The following is a 19,690-nucleotide window of genomic DNA, read 5'->3' on the forward strand; positions in this document are numbered from 1 at the left end:
AACCTAACCTATTGAACTTTTAAGTTCTATTGTTTATCAGTAATTTTAATCTTTTTAGATTGCTATATTTTTATTTTTTTAGTATAGTATTTTGTTAAGTGTTGCTTTTATTAGTTTCAAAGTGAAATATCCTTTATATTTGTAAGATGATGAAGTGTGTAGCTGTAGAACATCAACCTTTCAGCTTTGTTATTAAAACATAGGCCTAATGCTACTACACAACTTTTCTATATTTCTTTAATTACAAAACAACGTTAATGAAATTGGTATAGTTAACTATGGCTTTTAAATCTTGTGTCCCAGAGATTGCTCGTTTGTCCTCTAGGGTCATTTCAATACTAGGATGCAACCCAGGGCCCATGACCTTACAAGGAACTAATACATATCTCATTGGAACTGGAAAGAGGTGACATGATAATTTTTTAAAGTTTTGTAAGCTTAGCCTAGGCCTTATAAAAAATATCTTATTCTAAATGTAGAATAGATTCAATTAACTGAACCCACTGTTAAATAAGTTAAAAGGTTAACCAGCTATGCCCATGCACTAGCTTATGCCTATTTATCCTTACGGCAGGACATCCAAACAGAGAGTTAATGATATAGCATTGCTTATAGGCTTCCATTTAAACCATGTCATAGTTTGAGGACTGGACCTTGATGACTGTCTGGTGTAAAGTTTTAGAGACTTTAGGGCCTATAGTTCTTTTGTAATCAGTAATTAAGGTAGAATAGTTAGTTTAGAAATAGGAAATCTTTCTTTTGTAGGCTAATTAGAATAGTACAGTGACACAATGTAAAATTCACCACCATGCACTACAATGGTTTGAATCTTACCTTAGCAACAGGCAACAGTCAGTCTAAATTCCATTTATTGATAACAACAATAGTGTAGGCTAATTAATATTATACAGTAGTTCAGAAAAACTTGAAACAAAATCAGGTGTCCCACAAGGTCCAAGCTATGAAAAATGCATCAAAATCTAAAGAGTTTTATTTAATAGGCTACTAAACCTAAGCTTAATTGTACTGTCGATACAATTTATACTGTCAAGACAATAAAGTATTTATTTATTGGACGCAACTTAATCAGGTTTTGGACTAACATGGGGAACATGGCATTACTAATTTGTCTTCTTGACAATGAGGATTGTTCAAAACTTTGATATGCGACTCCATTGTAGGCTACTATAAAAACATAAAAGGACCTACCTACTGATTTGATCAATAAACAAACTCATAACAATTAATAATACTTAATCTGGAGTTGGATATCAAAGTTTTCCCGAGGAATGTATAGTCTTCTAAACTTAAGAATCTCACACTGTTCGGACAAACATGGCCTAAGTTAGCCAATAAACCATCGGTTTCCTCACTTTTAAGCTAAATATGAATTTATTATAATAGTAACTTACGCCTACGCATTTCACAGCTATAAAAATTATGAACTGTAATTTTAACTCATAATATTCCAGGCGGATACTATTGGATACAGGAGATGAAAATGTTCCTCAATACATTGCCAACTTGTCCAAGGTGTTGAAAGATGAAGTATGTGATATTGAACATGTTGTTGTAAGTCATTGGCATCATGACCACATAGGGGGAGTTCCAGATGTACTTAAATTGACCAAGTCAGGTAAGCTTTTGACGATTAAGGATGCCTACGGTTGAACCTTAACCAAACCTCAAAAATTTAAAACAAATTAAACAAATCCCCATATTAATCAAAATGTATTAATCTTCTGTGAATATGTCAGTATACCATACCGGATACCACAACTTTTGTTATTTTACCTCTATTATTTGTTGGTTGTTAATATGACCTTAATTAGTGCTGCATTTAACTGTAGGCCTACCTAGTTTCCTTAAAAATGATATTGTCAGGAAAATTGTGTGTGTCATCTCAATTGTTGGTATCGTTTCAAATTTTGTTTTTACAGATTGCAAAGTTTGGAAGTATCAACAAATAGACGAAGACGGCAATTTAGTACCCTCTGAAATACCATTCAACTGTTTATCTAACGGTCAAGTTTTATCAACTGAAGGGGCCTCATTGAGGTAGAGACCTAAGTATTAAAATTCAGTGACTCGTGACAGTAAAATTTAAAAAAAAACATACATGGTTGGTTGGACACTTTAAATCTATTTGATCAGGTTACCACTCAACATCATGAATTAATTAATAATGCCTATTAAGAAATGCCAGTATTTTTGTAAAATGGTAGTTAGTTACTGTGAACAAATAAATACAAATCAGAAATATGAATACCTTACACTAAGGAAATTGTTCTTCTTTTCACTAAGGACTACTGTCTAATTGTTTTACTCAGTGTAAATGCATTTTAAATATCATATTACTTATATGCATCTTTTTTTATAAAAAGATTATTGAATGTTACAGGCTACTAAGTAATACAGTTTTTCTTTATGTGTCCCTGAAAGCCTAAATGGAATAATTTTGATACAATTTTGATGAGATTTAGTATGAATTTGAAGAGCTGGATAAAATTTAATGAGTTTGTAAACCAACAAGATTGGGTAATGAGATTGTGGTGGCAGGTGTTGTAGGTTTTAAAGTTTTTTTTTTTTTATTTTCAACCTTTAGATCATGAAAATGTCAAATTTTTATGACAGCTAGGCCTATAAAAAAAAAAAATTATTTGTACCCCAGTGTTTTACAAATGAAGGTTATCCCTTTCCATTTGAATTAGTCGACCCCTTGTTGTCCCATACGCTCAGGGGTGCCCAGAGGGGGGGTACTGTGGTGCGTTTGCGCCACACTTATTTTGCAGACTTATTTTGAGATTTTTGGGGGGGATATTTTTTTGCTAGCTGTCATAATGAATGTATAATTTTGTATAAGCAGCCCGAAAAAGTGTTTCCAAGTAGCTCACTATCACCACCAACAACGTTTTGCCGTTCGTAATTAAGATAGGTAGTTTCTAAGAATGGTAAAAACGGACCTTGCCAGACAATCCTTAATATACCAGTGTCGAATGTTACTTGCTACATATGTTTTGGTGGTTCTTTAACTCCACCATCGTCAGGATTTAATAAAAAAGATCCACTTCTGGAGGTGTCGTCAGAATACGACAAACATTTAATACAAAACACAAAACGATTACAGATAGGCCTGTCAATTCGTACATTGCCGTCGGCAGGACTGGAAGTAAGTAAACTGAATCAGGTTCAGGTTATGACGGACCGACGTGGTCCCTGGATTGTCGTCTGCGTTTTCAACAGCTGATATTGGACTATTGTAGTGACTGAGAAGAGTATTGAAAATATAATGGGATTCATAATTAATGTGCTGTCAATAGTTTTATGTATATTTCAAACTCCTCAAAGTATTTAATAAATTTCCTTTTCTGCAGTAATGTAGAATGTCGAGACCATCCAGCATATAAATTGGTTATTATTGTCAATAATTTTGAATGGAAAAATCAATTATGAATCCCATTATATTTTCAACACTCTCCTCCGTCACTAGAATTAGTCCAATTTCAGCTTTTGATAACACAAACACCAATCTAGAGACCACGTCTTCCGTCATTACCTGATTCAGTTTACTTCCAGTCCTGCCCGCGGCAATATATCCACGCGTGAATTGATAGGCCTATCTGTTATCGTTTCGTGTTTTGTGTACAAAAGGATTGTCTGACAATATGCGTTTCTACCATTATTAGTCATAAAAGGTAATCCTGGTGCTATCAAAATGAATTATAAGATTACTTTGTCACAAAAACCTTTTGTACTGGTGGCAATTATTAAGAGATACTGTGGGTATTTTGCCCGGCGATTTTTGTAGAAGGCAGCCTGGGAGTGGCGAGCAACAAGTCTGTCTTATTTCGTGACTCTGCCTATAATTTTGAAACAATATACTTTTTGCCAAAGTATTATTAATGCACTTAAAGCTGTTTGAATTCTTAAGCCCTGTAAAAATTAACGCCACCTAATATATTGTACAGTTACAGTACTGTGTTGGAGTAGAGTAATTCACCGAGTAGGCCTATATTGTTGTACGTTTTGAAGACGTTGTCTATTGCAATTGCAATACTGAGCACACATATTGGCTGACAATACAGATTCTGAATTGTAAATTGAAAAACTTCTAATTCGTCCATTAGTTAGATTTATATTGATGTTAGTGTTAAATGACGTTTCATATTAAACATTTAATTTTGATTATCAGCAAGTTTGTTTTTCGTACCTCAAGTTTACTGAATACTTTAAATGCTTGTTTTATGAGGTAAAGGGAAAATTGTCATATAAATTGGTGAGGGGAGGGTAGGTTTAAATAGATGGCAGCATAAATTGGGGGGGGGGGGGGACTACTCCTTTGGCTTGGGGGGGATTGCGCCTCTGGGTTTGTGGGGGATGGGCACCTCTGCATACGCTTACATTTAATTTCATGCAAAAAACATGTTTTGGGTTTTGTGTACATATACTGTTGAATAGTATGTTGGTAAAGTTCAAGTTATTTAGTTTCAGAAGTTTAAAAGTTTGATAAAACTGAAATAAGTTGAAAGGGTTTGATCTGAGACAGTTTTATATTTTCATAGTAACAATTATAAGTTGTAAACAATAACAAATAAAATCTAACCAGCTGACATTTAATACAAGCTTTGGTACACTCCGGGCAATGTACAAAAACTTACAATTCCTCACTTCTAGTGGATATAAAAGGTTTAAGGGACGTACAACTACATCGTTTTCTGAAATTTGACAAACAAAATTCTCGTCCAGTTTAAAAACTTTTAATTGTTGCCAACACTCACTTTTAACTACAGGTATATTGATTGGCTGGACACCACCCGAAAGACTCGCTAGAAAATGTGCAAGTACTAGTTCAATAAATAAACCAACCCTTTGGATAGGTAGTAGTTGAATTACTCAATTTTTCAGGACTGAGTGGGATACCCGCAGACCTCTAATTTGATTAAATCTGTATTTTATCTTACAAGAGTGATACACACTCCAGGACACACAACGGACCATGTAGTGCTGACCTTGGATGAAGATGGTGTGTTATTCAGCGCGGACACAGTCTTGGGAGAAGGCACGGCTGTGTTTGAAGATCTAAAAGATTACATGAACTCTCTACATGTTATAAAGGATGCCAAACCTAAAGTCATCTTCCCTGGACACGGTCCTGTGATTGAGGTTAGCAATTTCATTACTTGAGAATCTGTATTTTGACGATAGGCCTAAATTTTGTCATACAATCTGAAGTCAGAACTTTACAACAATGGCCTAACTATCTGTGGTGTTTGTTCAAGCAGTAAATGTTCTCATACAATTTGAAAGATGTATTTCAATACTATCCCATATAGATAAGGCTTATATACACCTATACACTGGATAACTACAGAACTTAACAGTAGCCTATACAGGCTGTTAATCAGGCCACTTTGATCTTGAGAATCTGTAGGTTTAGAAAAAGATTTGAAAATTGACCCTGCTGAAACTTTTAATAAAATAATTCAAGCCAAAGAATCAGTTTCCGTTCAATTATTGACTTTTGTATACTTAAGCAGACATAAGGACCAGCTGTAGCTAGTTTTTCATTAAAACCCATAGTTAAATGAGCCACTTTTTTCCCCTTAGTTTATGTCACTGCACGTGATAGTTGATGTGACATAAACAATGCTGGAGTTTATGACAAATTGTCCTTGAAAGTTAGCTTGGTTAAACAAATTGGCATATTTGATAGGAATCAGTAATTTACTCATCGGCGTAACTTACGCCAATGCAACCAATATGGTGCACCAACATGGGGCGCAAAAATCTGATATTCTGGAAAATGTTTAGCAAAAAAATATCTCCCTGTAGCTCACGTACCAAAAAAATAAATGTAAAAAATGTATTTGTGGTACTTTATTCCATTACATTTACAACAGAATGTTGGTGACTCTTTTGTTTACTATTATAATGATCTCCTCGGTGCGACGTGCACATCTGCGCTTATTGCGTTCTTATCACAAGAATAGACTGCTCTTGTTTACTTATCGTTAGCTACAAAGATAGACAGATAAAATCTTTTAGTATTATTTAGTAACCTTGATCTTAGTTTAGTATTGAACATGAAAGAGCTCAGTTATTAGATGTAAAAAATTAGCAAAACGGTTCATAGAAACAATGAGCCATAGGGGTTTTGTCAGGGAATCTATACTTATTTAATACGCAAGCAGGTTTTTTGTGACAATTACTCCTCCGAAGCTACTGAACCAATTGACATGTTTTTGGTGTCATTGGAAAGAGCGTAACGTGAAGTTGTGCAGGAAACTTTCTTTTTAAGGAAATAATTAGAGAGTGAGGCCATGGAGCCCTTTAAAGTTTCGTATTTATCCATAAGATTAACATGGGAAACAAAATTTGTTATGGAACTCCAGCTGTTGTCAGAAATTAAAAGTGAAATATTTGTTGATGGTATCCATGGTACACAAAGACAAACCCACAAAATTTAAAAGTGTAAACAAGCAGAACTTACTGTCAAATTAATTTTGATTTCACAATTCCACACAGCTGGTTCAATTATTAAATACTGCATGATTATTAGAACAGGAACGCTAGGGATCATAAACAATTATCAAATATGTCACTCGCCCGAATCATTTTTGTCTATGCCCGAATGTAAACATTTAACATTGATTAAATGGAACTGTCAAAATATATGTCAATTTCATTAGTACGGAATTCTTTCAGTTACATCATTTGTTGATCGGGTTTGTTACAATATTTTTGAACTGCTGTAATAATATTTTACAGGAAATAATTGTTAGATAAATTCATGGATATAAGAAATAACTCAGATTCTTCAATCTTTGCTGTTATTAAAATTGTGTATCCGCAGAAAACCTTCAGACTAAGCGAATTTCCATTTAACTGGCTTAATTTATACAAAGATATTCCCTGAAAATGGTCATTTATTTCCTATTTAAATAACATTAAGTTAATTTTAATATGAGTACTTAGGTTTGCTGCTACAGTGAAGGTAGGTGTGTTTTTGTTGAAATGTTGATAGCTAAGTATGATTGTTATTGGTTTGCAAATCCTGTAATACTTTACAATTGCTCGAATTCGAGCAACATGTACACTAGTAGAAATTAATGCAGTATTGTAACTATGAAATGTAGGCAGCTGAATCTTCTAGTAAAATTACCTAATCAAATTTTGAATAATGAAACATGAACATTATATTGTAGCTTGCGATATCATGTATACTGTATCATACTTGGGAATAACGAATAGAAATTCTATCGAATAGCACTATTCATTAGTTTTTTTGGCTAACTTCTATTTTATTCGTTTGTTTTTAAATTAACTAACTAATAACTTTTATCAGTTACTTTTTACGGGACTAACTAATAACTTCTAACTAGTTAGAAATTTCAACTAACTTTCCCAATTATGCGGAAGCATCTCAAATACTGGTTATTTATTTCACGTGATCAGTGAGGGTTGCGTGCGGCCGTGAGAGGTCTGTGCCCTTGTAGACAAACAACGCGGGGGGTGGGGAAAGAGAAAGTCAAAGTCCAGTTGCTTTGGAATGCAGTGGGCCTGCGGAAGGGTAGTGACGGCCATTATCAACACCCCAAGCACTGATGGGTGGGAAGGGGAAATGTTTGTTTGGTGATTGATATATCATCTCAAGTGTCAAAACATTGTCTTTAGTTGATGTTCATTATCTGACAAGTTTTATGTCATTTGTTTATGTTGTAGTAATGTAAAATGTGACAATGTTTGATTAAAACACAAGTACCAGGGGACCGATCTTGCTCGAGGTGTTTGATTTGTTCAAGAGGTAAAAAAATAGAGCTTATAAGCCTACAAATATTTTCAGTCTTACTACGATTAATTAAGTAGTAAAGTCAATTCTTTTTTGTTAGACATCCACCTATCCTCAATTTAGTCTACAAAACTTTTTAATTTGGACGATCAATCTATAAAACGTCCACAATAAGCTTTAATCAATATAAAACTCATGATACATAACATCTGTTATCTGACGACCGTTATTGCATTAAGTTACTGGGATCGTGGAACGTTGCAACTATAATTACGGGATAGTGTAATAACGCGTCAATTCGTGCGGTGCATCGTCGAAAAATACAAATCTCTTTGGCCTTTCCTTTAGATTTTTAGTTCAATGTTAGTGTATATTGTTTTGCAGTAAAACAATTAATGTTTTTGAACAGTTGTAATTATCCCTTTGGTTAGTAACACATCATACAATGCAAATGTATTATACAAGCAATTTTCAATAGCATTGAAATTGGAGGAAATCGTAGGAGCCATTTTTTAAATCATATCTTGCGCAATCTTTACTCATATTATAGTATATATTAGTAATCAAGATGTGACATTAAAAAATACTTTAAAACAACTGCCCAACAAACAACTAATTTCTACTAAAACTAACTTTATTTTCTATCAGTTAGTTTTTCAACTAACTAATAACTTCTATCAGTTACTTTTTAAACTAACTAACTTATAACTTCTATCAGTTACTTTTTACGGGACTAACTTATAACTTCTAACTAGTTAGAATTTTTGACTAATTTTCCCAACTATGTACTGTATTGGGTATTGAATAAATATAAAAGTTAAGTAAAGTAAGAAGTAGTCTATATTTTATCGTCCTAATAAGTACATTAATTAATGTGTATGTAATCCTTACTTCAGTTATGTTAATGGTGTTTGGAAATGTTTACAAACTTAATTTTACTTTCAATTAATTTTTTGAACAATATTTTTTTTATAATTCACTTTATGGTTACCTACTCTACATAATAAATTATATTTCTTTGAATAATCTTTCTCTAATTGAATAGAGCTTGCACAATGTCGTGTGTAGTGAAACAGTATCCAGGAAGTATGGAAGTACAGTATGGAGAAATGTCATTGTTAGTTACTTTGGAGATTATTTGGGGGGAGTGGAGATTAAGTCTACGAATAGGGGCGCACGGGGAATACTTGCATCGGGGCGCAGTCAGACTAGTTAGCCACTGAATTTACATAACCACATTCTGTTGACTCGTTTCAACCCTGATAATATTTATTCTAAAACTGGCTACAACTTAAACATGGGAATAGAATGTCCAGTTTTATACAGTCAACGTAGCATTTTAATCATATCAACTGTACTCACGTATAGTGTAAGATAACTGATAAGCCTAAACTGAGTCACAATTACATCGAATGGTTAAATAAAAAGTATATGCTCTCTAGTCAACTAAAATGTAATTCAGGTAGTTTTGTTACAGAACCCAGATCAAGTAGTGGCATACTACATTGCTCATAGACAAAATAGAGAAGATCAAATTGTGAGTGTGCTAAAGAAGGCGCATCAACCTCTTAGTGCTGCTGAGATTGTGCAAACCATCTATTCTGTAAGTTCAGAAAATTGTATATTATTTTAAAGAACTATAAATTTTTCAACAAGAGTTACAAATACCCCCGCCGCAGCAAACCTGCAGACTAAGCGAATTTCAACTTGTTTGATTACATTTTTACTAAAATATTTCCATAAATAAGACATATTTATTCCCTATTTAAATAACATTATATTTAACGAGTGCTTAGGTCTGCTGCTACGGGGAAGGTAAAAAGTGTTTTTTGACGATACGTCAATAGTATAGGATGAAATAAATAAATTTGCCAAATTTTATCAATATATATCCATAAACAAGTAAACTACAACCATTTTCATTTTCTCCATAAGAATAACATGGGAATTTTAAATTACACTATTTTTGAATTTTCTCCGTGACTGTTAGGCATACAACAGCGCTTCAATATACTAAATTATTTCTTTTTTTAAGCTCTACAAAACGGTTTAGGAAGAAATTGCAAAATGTTTTGTTTTTAGGGTCAAAAATGGGAAAAACCCATTTTTACCCCATAAAACCCCCCATAAACCCCCGTTCCCATGGTCCGATTATGCTGGATCGCGAACTCGTTCGAATAAACGTAGGATTACACGTTTGTACCAAATTTCATCAAAATCGAATCATTTTTGCTCGAGTTATCGCGCTAACGGACACATATATCTATACTTATAAAAGGCAAAGCCCTCACTGACACACTCACTCACTCACTCATCACTAATTCTCCCACTTCCCATTTACCTAGGACGCTGAAATTTGGTACACTGATTCTTTAGGCATTAAATAGGAAAACTAAGTTGTTTTTATTCTGATCGGACCCTCGGGCTCCGCCCCAGTGGCTCTGGAGTTTCCCATGTTAACCTTATGAGTACTCATATTTAAAAGGAATATTAATGAATCTTATCAGCTGTTTCAATTAAACAAGTTGGTTCTGTTCTATGATGTTCAATAGCATTAAAGTTACAAGGATTACCAACAGGGTGCAGCACTATTGTTTTTTTTAATTTATGACAACAGCTAATTTGCAATCAAAAGGTGAGTGAGCGTAGCGAACGAACTTCAACCTGGAGGCGAGTTAGCGTAGCGAACGAGCTAACCTGAAGGCAAGTGAGCGCAGCGAACTAGCTCCAACCTAAAGGTGAGTGAGCGTAGAGAACGAACTTCAACCAACACGTAATTGAGCCATGCGAACGAGCTCATCTTGAAAATTAAGAAGTTAAACGGGCTAGTAAATATATATATATATATATATAAATATATATATATATATATGAATTTAAACGGATGGTGTTTTTGGTCTCTAGGGACCTCAAAACGAAAAAGTAAATCGGTCCCGGGTCCAGGTCTTACCATGAGTACTACGATAATAGCTTATTCCCTATATGGGAAATTCGCTAAAATGGATAATGATAATAAAATGATAATGTACCAAAAAATTTTCATTATTATTTTGTTTGTTTTTTAGGATTTAGATGAACGACTTTTATTAGCTGCAGAAAATAATGTTATTAAACATTTGATCAAGCTTGTAAAAGAAGAAAAGGTCATTGAAATTGATGACAAATGGCAAGTAAGTACCTACTTTAAGAATTGTAAATGTATCCTTCAGTGAACAAAAACCACAAAAATCTGGAAGAGTTTGGGTTTAGAGATTCGATCAGAACTTGTGTCACAGCTGACCACGTCAGACCGTAAATCAGCTGATAGCTAAACTAAATTGATGGCTTCGACATTCCCTAGTTCTCAAAATTAAATTTCTTTTTAACACAAAACCCATGAAAATCCGTCAAGCGGTTGATTCAGAATCTTGAAATAAAAAAAACCCTGTCACGTTTTAAATGTTTTAATATACAGGGTGTCCCGGAACTCTCCACCAATATTATAGGGCATTGCTCTTGGGTAATAAACATACCTAAATATCATATTTAAATTGCCCGAAAGTCCTTAGTTACTCACACAGCCGCCATTTTTTTTTTCAGTTATTTTTTTTCCTAAAGAATGGTTAAACATACGAAATGGAAACTTTGCACAAACATTTATGACAACTAGACAAAGCTACCAAAAGATTATGACGATTTTTCAAATGCATAAAACAAAATGGCGGCCGTTTAAATTTTTGTTTCTTAAATAACTCGAAAACCGTTGATTTTACCAAAATTTTACATAAATAACTTGTTAAGGCAATGTTATTACAAACCGATCGACACCTTAATCTTTAAGATTGGACGAGTATTAACTGAGATATGGCAGTTTTAGTGATACGTGACCGCTGGAGGCACAGAAAATATACTCTGGAGGTTAGTTGCAGCGCATGCTGAAAGCGGTCACATATCACTAAAACTGCCATATCTCAGTTAATACTCGTCCAATCTTAAAGAATAAGGTGTCGATCGATTTGTAATAACATTGCCTTAAAAAAGTTATACGTGTAAAATTTTAGTAGCCTATAATCAACGGTTTTCGAGTTATTTAAGAAACAAAATTTTAAATGGCCAGCATTTTGTTTTATGAATTTGAAAATGAGCCAGAAGAAAATCTTAAATGGAAGCATAGGTCAATATGCACATCAAATGTAAGGTCTTTTTTAGTAGAATACAATGCCGTAAACCGCACTTCAAAAGGTTGATCCTGTGCAAAATGGCAGTCGTTCAAAGATTTCTTGAATCTGCCATTTTGAATCTTTGAACGACTGCCATTTTTTACTCAGCTTGTTTTGAGCTTGAATTTACGGCATTGTAATCTACTAGTGAAGACCTTTAATTTGATGTACATGTCAACCTATGCTTCTATTTAAAATTTCCTTCCGACTCCTTAGGGGACGTCCCCATAATATGACAGAAAATTCATAGTTCCTTGAAAAAGTAGATTTTTAGGTGTGGTGCTGATGTACCAAATCTTATTGATATCTGTTGTCGTTTAGAAAATATTAAGCCCGTGCGGGACTTTATATACACCCTGTATATATTTGGCCTGGACCTAGAGCAGAGGAATCTTTTATCTCTCTACCCCCTAACGGTTATTGTGGCCAGTACGCGCAGCGAACGAGCTCCAACCTAAAGGTGAGAACTTTAACCAGGACGTGATTGAGCCATGCGAATGAGCTCACTTATGAAGTTAAACGGGGCAAAGCCCGCGGGTACAGCTAGTAATGATGTGTCAAAACTGAATCTCAAATCTCAAAACCATCAAAACTTAGGAAAAGTTTCGGTTTCGAGATTCGATCACCAAGTTTCGAGATTCAAAAGTTTCGAAATTGAAGATTTTGGCAGTTTTATTTTTGAAACTGCTGACCTTTTTTTTGTGTCATTGTTATTGTTTCCACACAACACTGTTTCCAAACAAGCTGGTAGCAATAGAGCAAACATCACCATTAAACATTAATGACACAAGTAAATTTTATTATGAACTTCAAAAGGTATCTTAAATACTATAACTGGTACAATTCAGTTTCACATCAATATCATAGACAAACCAACACAAGGGAGTATGTTTTATCTATGTCAATATTTACTAAACACAAAGAAATATTGACCACTAAATGTTCTAATTAATCTAATTCATGTTAATGTCGGTGTTAGAAGTTTTATTGATTTATTTTTTGTTGGTTGTTTATGAAAAATTATGTTGTATTGGGTTTTAAGATTATCAGTCACATTCACATATTTATGTTATGTCACGGTCAGAAGTCGATCTCTTACAGTTTTGATTGCATACTTAACATTTTATGATTATGTGTATTTTTATGTAACCTTGACCTTTGTAACCAGCTAAGTAAAAAAGTTTCGCGTTTAGGTTTTGAGATTCGAGATTTGGGATTCGATTTTTTAAAGTTTCGGTTTTGAGATTCAAAATTTTTGGTTTTGACCATCACTAATTTGCAGGTTATTAGAAGAATATACAGTGCTTATCTTTCCATAATATTATGAAACTCATATAATAAAAGAGACTTAATGTTGACTTTAAAGGACCAATTCCCTCAATTACATGAAATAAATACATTCTAACTATAGTTGATGGGTTTTCGGTTTCATGATAACCATTTGCTATTCCGTGTGTGTGCCTAGACATCAATCTTCACACTGCAAACGTTCCTTACTGTGCACCGCTACAAATGAAATGCCACACAAACGCTTATTTAAACATTTAAGACGCTCATAACCTCTCAACCACAGTGACTGATGACCCCGGGACCTGTATTAGTTAAGACGTTATGAGGCATGTGCTTAACAGCAAGAATGGACCTGTAGTTGATCAGGCTCAACTTAGTCTTCTAGAGTCTACTAGATATTTGATAATAGTAGCTATGAAAAACTTGCATGTATCCTATTAAAGAAACACTCGGTAGTATAGACATTTTCATTTATTTATTGTTAAAGAATACATTTCCAAACGTTTACACATTGTGCTTTAATCACAAAGTTTCTGAACACTGACTTCATTAACATACAGCAAACAATTAGGAACAAATGTCACTACTAATAGCTAAATGCAAAGGCAAATTAAGGGCTGCATAACATCAAAGAGGATTGCATTTTATAATAACTTGTAAAAAAACATGCAGCTTTAAACAAATTATTTTTTACAGTGTTTCACGATTAACTCTTAAACACACATTTAAAAAGTATATCTCACTGCTCCAGAATTGATAAATAAGACATTTCAATCTTTTGAATCTTGTGCTTTTAATTTAAACGTGCTACTCATCAAAAAGGTGATTGGTTTCTGGATAAATATTTCAATTTGCTTGTATACTTTTCAATATTTAATACATATTACCTTTTGTGATTTTGTGATTACCTTTTTATCCAAGAATATCTTGCTTGGAAATCAATTTAATTCAAATACATTTTTACAGAGCTCCATAGCTTGAAGTACATCAACTTAAGTACAAACTTAAGTACAAAAACTCAAATACAACCATAATATTAAAACCATTAAGCATCCCAAAAATGCTGATACAGTAAGCCAAGAACTGACTCATGTTGGTTATGCTCACACCAACTCGGACTGTAGCATAGCATCCTTTTTCTTTGTAATGTAAATCTATTGATCCGGAACTTCCCCCAACATCCCTTTTCCCGAGCAATAAACCCAACTCCTTTTTTCTCAAAGTTGAGCGACTTTTATATGACTCTTTAAGTTCATAAGATAAGGATATACAGTCCGGTAAGCATCCACAGTCACACATTTCCTTATTCACAGAACATTCTTGAAAGCAGATCTTTGTGGAGATGTTGAGTCGAGGCAGGTAATATGGAACACATCCACACACATTTAGAGAACAGTTAGCAATACATTCAGTCTCACAGTTTTTCTCAGTGTAGAATTTGAACATGGACAACTCTCTTTCATAGGAAAAATAACAACCTCTCTGATGAGACGAATAGGTTTTGATGCCTTCATCTGTTGTCAAGAGTTTGGGAATCACTTTCAAATGTTTTACAAATCCTCCTTCAAGAATGAAGTCACTTTCAAAGTTAAAAGGAATTTCGAAAGGGCTGTGTACAGCAAAAGATGTTTGTGCCTTATTTTCTTGAAAACATGGTTCCCCTTCTTGATCGTCTGTAATAATATGTGACTTGAGACGGATGGCTTGATCATTGGTAATGTACATTGGTATGGTATGTATATTCCCACCAGAATAGAGTGCATTGTCTAAGTTCAAATTTTCCCCAGTGTAGTTTTTCTCTGAATTTATGTTGGAGCCATGTTTTGCTGATAAAATAGGAATTGCAGTTTTTTTGTAAATGTCTTCATGATGCAATCCATTAATAGTTATACACACACTCTGATTTGTTAAGGAATATTGGCAGTGGTTATAAAAACAGCCCGATTCATACGCTGTCCCGAGTCCACCTTCAGATAACTCTTTGAATAAATTAATGTCATACCATAAACTGATAGCTTGAAATGCATAGTTTGGGAAATCTACAAAATGTATAGTTTGCTGAATCTTTTCATGGAATACTTTTGATAACAGTAGATTAGAAGGCAATAGAGATGAGCAAAGAAGGTAGATTAAGCCTAAGGAAGCTTGCTCTTCATGGGTACAATCTTCGTTAAAACAATAACTATGGTAATTATTGTGATCTTGATCAATGCTATCGTCTTGATTATCATACGTGGAATTGGATTTGCATTTCCAGCACGTCTCTACTACTCCAGCATAATCTGATCTGATAATGGGTTCGAGCGGATAGCACATCGTTATAGCTGGGAATGGGATTTCACTGGCCAAAGTTAAGTTATTAGAGATATATCTTATAACGGGTGTACTTTGCCAGCTGTCATACTCTTCCTTGATGAAAAAGAGGCTCAGCAGTAATGCTAACATTTGGATGGATACCCACAAATAGGTGTGCAATCGAGGTTGGTTCCTTTCTCCAAGAAACTGAAATCCAGGCAAGCTTATAGACTTTGTTATGTCTCTGAAGTAAGAATGTGGAAAACAGTCTTCATCCAAATGAAAGGTGTCATGTCTGTCTTCAATATCAGATTGACACTTGTTGGTATTTACTGATCTGTCAATTGTATCTAGAGAGCGAAAATTACCTGAGTTGGTACACTGACTGGATTCCATGCACTTTAAAAGCTCTTCCACCTTGTTCAATCTTATTTCAACCAATTCTAGCTTGGAGGAAGAATCTTGCTGCTCATGTTCTGGTGGAAACGAAGGATTCATGTTGCCAAACACGATAATTTGTGAATAAACACGAGTTCTGATTTGAAAGTTCACAATGATGCCTTTAAAATGTATTAAACACTTTTTACAAATATACAGTTCTACTTCAGCATCAGTATAGGATTGTGTTGCTTATGATATCCTGTTAAAATAATTAGGAAAATGTATCAAAATTACCCTGTTTATTTATTCAAACAGCTAATTTTATTACAACCACACCCTCTTAATTTGGGTAGCACAGGAGTAGAGTTTTCAGGCTGTTTTATAGGATCAATAACAGGACAATTAATTTTATCTACCTTATAAAAAACATAATTAGTAAATAGCAAATAGTATTATTACAAAAAAATAATACATATCCACAGACTCAAAATCTAAAATAAACTTTTTCAAATTATATACCAAAACTGTAATTTGTTGTAATTAAGTCAAATTTAAATTTATTGTTCTTGGCAGAAGTATACTGTACCCTCCCCCAAAAAATAAAACCCCTGTTTCAGGTGGAACCTGAGATGAAGTGATATGATGACAACAACCCAAAAAATGTTCTTGATCCTTATGGGTTTATGTTGGGGAAGTTTTTGGAAAATGATTTTACATATATAACTACTAGCAGAGTACCACTAATATAAATAATATATATATATAATATAATAATATTAATAATTATATGTATAATTAATAATAATAAAAATAATATATATAAGTACTAGCAGAGTTTGGGGAGCGAGCTGGCGTAGTGGTTAGAGCGCGGGATTTCAGTCCCTGAGGTCCCGGATCGATCCCCGCCAAGTCACCAATGGATTTCATCTAAGTGATAATGCCGCAACCCCTAGGTCTAGCCTGAAGTAATGTGACAAACAATCCCAGGCTCGTGCCTAGCGTCCTTAGGACAAAAAAAAAAAAGAAAAGCAGAGTACCCGTCCTTTGTACGGGGTTGGCATATAAGTATAAAATGCTTATTGCAGTTATACTCAAGCTTTGACGACTGGCGTTGCCTTGTCCATTACGTTCTTATGGTGGCTAGAAGGGCCCAAAATCTGTGGCCCTCCAATGTGTTAAGAGATTATTGCATTGTATTTCAACAAAAGTTATGACCCGTTGAAAGTTCAAAATTAATTTACATCGCAGTTTATTTAATAATATCAACCAAACAAAATAGGCCTATTAAGAATTTAAAAATATACTTTAGTGTTTATTTTGGGTGGGCCCGGCCCACTTGGCCCTTATGGAAGTACCGCCACTGATAGCTACCAAATTTATAAACATGTAACCGAATCTGGACATGACAGCCTGCTTAATGTAAAAGAAGACTTTAACGGTTCCATCATCTTTAAAACTATTCATGAAATAGAAACTAAATCTAACCCATAGTGCAACATTGCAGAAAACAGGCACTGTCGCAAATAGTGATGTGTCAAAACCAAATCTCAAAACCATCAAAACTTAAGAAAAGTTTTGGTTTCGAGATTCGATAGGCAAGTTTTGAGATTCAAAAGTTTCGAAATTGAAAATTTTGGCACTATTTGTTGAAACTGCTGAGATTTTTTGTGTCATTATTATTGTTTATAACACTGTTTATATATACAAGATGGTAGCAATGGAATTTTTTATTGACCTCTAATAAATGTTCTAATTAATTTAATATCATTATAATGTCATATAATCTGATAATTAATTTAATATCAGGAGTTTTATTTATTTTGATGTTTCTTTATAAAAAAAATTTTTGTTTTGGGTTTGAATTTTTATGTGTCACATTTGTCTGGATCAGGAGTTATCTCTTTCAGTTTTGATCACATAATCATAATGAAAATGTTATCATTAGGCCTACCTGTATTTTTAGGGTAACTTGGGTTTAATCACGTTTGGGTTTTGAGATTCAAAATTCGATTTTTTAAGTTTCGGTTTTGGTTTCGAGATTCAAAATTTAAGGTTTTGACCATCACTAACAGCTAGTACAGGATAAAGTACACTAGCCAATTGTTATCATGCAGTGTCTTTAATCAATAGTAAATAAAAAATAACATCAAAAATAAAACAATAATTTAATTTAAATGATCAGTCACTATCTCCTTGGGATGTAGGCTGGAGGAGGCATATCGGATTCTTCTTCTCTGTAGCGTTGCCTCTCGATAAAGTTGAGAAGAATTTCTGTCGTAACAGGGTTTGCAATAGTGTTACAAACCGCTGAAAAAAAAAATGTTTTTGTAAAGAGAAAACTTATGGCTGCCATGACTTTTTACTCAATGCCAAATACTGAAAAGTCCTTGGTGATTTAAATAAGTGTTGCAAAGTCCTGGGAAGAAGCCATATATCCCTTATTGAAGACCTAATTTGCAATATAGGTATTTAAGAAACCTTTTTTTTTCAAAACTCTTTCATAAATACTAGTACCTAGCCTATTAAATGATGTTGTTACTGTTATTTCAATTTTCGGTTCACTACAAACAAGAAATTTTGTATGAAATGAAATAGTTTCCTGTACTACTGATTGGCTATATTTATATCTTACAAACACTAAATATCAGATATAACTATTTACAACTAAATAATAAAATAGAACTAATTTCTCTTCAAAACACAATCCGGGAAATTGTAAACATAACTATTTCTATTCAGTCTCAGCATAACTGTAAAAATAGACAACAAAATATAGCGTAATTTAGGTGGCCCTGCTAGCTACAATGAAAGAGCAAAATGAATTGGCGATGAATGATTTGAAGCTTTTGGACGGAATAGACACATTAAACTGCCAATAAGTCCATGATATTGTTGTGTATTATATGAAGAGTTGATCTCAGCAATGCTCGTGAAGTCATAGCACCAAAGGATTAAGGATGCGCTCTATCTCAGCTCGGGCTTCAGTAGCGATGTTGCGCCATTGAACAGCACCGCAAGAAGCGCTTGAAGATGTTTTCAAATTACTCAGTTAAGTTTCAAATTTTTTTTTCATCTGAAGGATATTCCTTACACCTTAGAATAAAATTTATGACTCTTTTTTTATATTTTCTTCAAAAAATTCATTTATATGTGTAAAATGCTATAGAAAAAAGCTTATTTAGAAGTATTTACCAGTCATTTCCCACTTAAAATTCTAATATTACCAAAAAATTAAAACAATACAAGCCTACAAAAAGAAAATATTAATAAATTAACAGTAACATATTTTCAATCGGGTAAGAACTAAGCTGACAATGACGGAGATCCTAAACCCTTGAATTAGTACGTGACGTAGAGCGCACCCATAATGCCGCTATTTTGTCTCATAATGTTGGGTTTTATCCTTTTTTTTTACTTATCCATCAGGGACAAATTCCTGTCATACCATACTTACATTGTGCAGTAGTGAAACTGTTGGGGAAAGACTTGTCAGTTCGCTCTCTCATGAACACCCATGCGTTCTTCTCATATTTACACTCAATAATCTTGTTGTCCAACTCCTTCATCGATTTGGATACTTTCATTTTTGAAAATGGGGGTTCCAGACCTCCAACAAACAGCAGACCTACCAGACTGGGCACAATTCTGAAAAAAACCACATTTTGGTTAAGTTATTGAAAGTTATTAAAAGTTATCCTTACTCAAAACTCTTTTTAACTGCCATAAAAAAATCAAT

The 19,690-nt window shown here is 33.8% G+C and overlaps 2 protein-coding genes across 4 annotated transcripts in view; one reads left to right on the forward strand and one right to left on the reverse strand.

Moving 5' to 3' along the window:
• Nucleotides 1-19,690, forward strand: part of LOC128999795 (beta-lactamase-like protein 2 homolog) — a 22,280-nt gene continuing 2,590 nt past the window's right edge. The window contains exons 1-7 of one of the 3 annotated variants that reach the window (XM_054426474.1): nt 1-406; nt 1,473-1,636; nt 1,941-2,058; nt 4,965-5,163; nt 9,267-9,392; nt 10,855-10,959; nt 12,310-12,399. In XM_054426474.1, coding sequence (XP_054282449.1) covers nt 279-406; nt 1,473-1,636; nt 1,941-2,058; nt 4,965-5,163; nt 9,267-9,392; nt 10,855-10,959; nt 12,310-12,369 — 900 coding nt within the window. In that variant the 5' untranslated portion in view covers nt 1-278 and the 3' untranslated portion in view covers nt 12,370-12,399. Of the gene's footprint in view, nt 407-1,472; nt 1,637-1,940; nt 2,059-4,964; nt 5,164-9,266; nt 9,393-10,854; nt 10,960-12,309; nt 12,400-19,690 lie in introns of those variants that run through there. The other 2 variants (XM_054426475.1, XM_054426476.1) reach the window with 2 other exon arrangements.
• LOC128999794 (mRNA-capping enzyme-like) overlaps nt 18,055-19,690 on the reverse strand; it is an 18,877-nt gene continuing 17,241 nt past the window's right edge. Inside the window, exons 12-13 of the mRNA XM_054426473.1 lie at nt 19,409-19,599; nt 18,055-18,261 (exon numbers count right to left, since the gene is read on the reverse strand). Of these exons, the coding sequence (XP_054282448.1) occupies nt 18,140-18,261; nt 19,409-19,599 (313 nt within the window). The 3' untranslated portion in view covers nt 18,055-18,139. The remainder of the gene's footprint in view (nt 18,262-19,408; nt 19,600-19,690) is intronic.

The sequence above is a fragment of the Macrosteles quadrilineatus genome, unplaced genomic scaffold (assembly GCF_028750875.1).
Source record: "Macrosteles quadrilineatus isolate MER2022 unplaced genomic scaffold, UCM_ALF_1.0 Scaffold_8__2_contigs__length_117827958, whole genome shotgun sequence".
In the NCBI taxonomy this organism is placed as follows: domain Eukaryota; kingdom Metazoa; phylum Arthropoda; class Insecta; order Hemiptera; family Cicadellidae; genus Macrosteles; species Macrosteles quadrilineatus.